Source organism: Lithobates pipiens, unplaced genomic scaffold (genome assembly GCF_037356315.1).
Source record: "Lithobates pipiens isolate NorthernLeopardFrog02 unplaced genomic scaffold, aLitPip1_a1.2 Scaffold_22, whole genome shotgun sequence".
Classification (NCBI taxonomy): domain Eukaryota; kingdom Metazoa; phylum Chordata; class Amphibia; order Anura; family Ranidae; genus Lithobates; species Lithobates pipiens.
In genome coordinates, this window is record NW_027507784.1 from 10,218,400 (window position 1) to 10,219,878 (window position 1,479).

Consider the following 1,479-nt stretch of genomic DNA (forward strand, 5'->3'; position numbering starts at 1 on the left):
CCCAGGTTCTCTTTATCTCACCGCTTCAGTAAATGTGGCTCATTTACTGATTAACCTAGAATATATTTGTCTGGTTATCTGGAAAACTATTACATTTTTGGGAATAGGCAAAACTTCAATGTTCTTACCGATGATCAGACCATGAGTGGTAAAAGAATAAACTTTTCACAAAACATCAAAAATGTTTCTTTAAAATGTGTTTCTTTTTTTTTTTATTGAAGGCATGGAAGATTTTAGTCTCCAGCATTTGCCAGACCTTCAAAATGACTCATCAGTAAATAATGTCTTTCTTGTTGGGTTGAGGAGTCACCGAGGCTACAGACTAGTCCTCTTCTACTTCTTTCTGGTCACCTATGCTGTGACTTTGACTTGCAATCTCCTAATCATCTTGTTGGTGTTCTTCTCTAGACTCTCGCATTCTCCCATGTACGTGTTCCTCTCCAATCTCTCACTGTCCGAGGTTTTGCTCACCACCAACGTTGTCCCCCCCGTGCTCCATATTTTACTTAGAAATGGGGCTATTTTTTCTCTCGTTGGATGTCTCATACAGTTTTTCTTATTTGGTGTGTTTGTGGTGACAGAGAGCTTCCTCCTCTCGGCAATGTCCTATGACAGATTTTTAGCCATCTGCAAACCTCTTCATTACACACTGATTATGGACCCCAGGTTGTGTACTTGTCTGATCCTTGTCTGCTGGGCGTTGGGATTCCTCATCATGGCCGTTGCTTTATGTGTTGTTAACACTTTGTATTTCTGTAGAGAAAACATTGACCATTTCTACTGTGATGTTATTCCGATACTGAAGCTGGCTTGTTCAGACACTTCCATCGTTGAAATAGTTGCATGTTTCCTTTCATCCTCAGCTACAATGTTACCATTCCTGGTAATCATTGTTACTTATGGATTTATTATCAGGGCCATTGCTAGAATTTCATCATCCACAGGCAAGGAGAAAGCTTTCTCCACCTGTAGTTCCCACCTGGGAGTCGTTTTCACATATTACACCACCATGATTGTGGTCTATGTGGTTCCACCTGGACATTTTTTGACGGCGAACAAAATTGTTTCACTGCTCTACACAGTGATCACCCCACTAGTAAACCCCTTTATTTATACCCTGAGAAACCAAGAGATCAATGCAGCTATAAGACAAACCTTGTCATCCATAAAACGACTCTAAAGAATTCTATTAATATCAGCTCTTTTGGCCTGAACTCTCCTGTGTTGCGATGGGAGTGCACTTGGTTCTGCTCCCCTCATAACCCAGATTCAGCTGACAGAAGGGCAAAGTCTATCACTCAGCCGCTCCCGACTCTGGCAGGGTCCTGACTTTAATGTTGGGATCCGCCCAGATTCATGACCAGCAGCTTACTCGCCCCTTCAGCTCGCAGCTAAAAGACCTGAGCCAGTTGCTCCCACCCCCTCCACAGCCAAGTGCATCGGTGAGTGCTGGAGGGGCAGAGCAGAGAGCCAGTGATT

General features: G+C 43.3%; 1 protein-coding gene across 1 annotated transcript; it reads left to right on the forward strand.

Annotated features, from left to right (window-relative positions):
* The first annotated feature begins 223 nt into the window (after positions 1 to 223).
* On the forward strand, positions 224 to 1,180 carry LOC143925583 (olfactory receptor 1496-like). The gene has a single exon (XM_077450058.1). It carries the CDS (start codon positions 224 to 226, stop codon positions 1,178 to 1,180), a length of 957 nt encoding a protein of 318 aa, XP_077306184.1.
* Positions 1,181 to 1,479: the final 299 nt, after the last annotated feature.

Excerpts from the sequence above, each read along its gene's own strand:
- LOC143925583 (XM_077450058.1), top strand. The coding sequence starts at position 224 with ATGGAAGATTTTAGTCTCCAGCATTTGCCAGACCTTCAAAATGACTCA.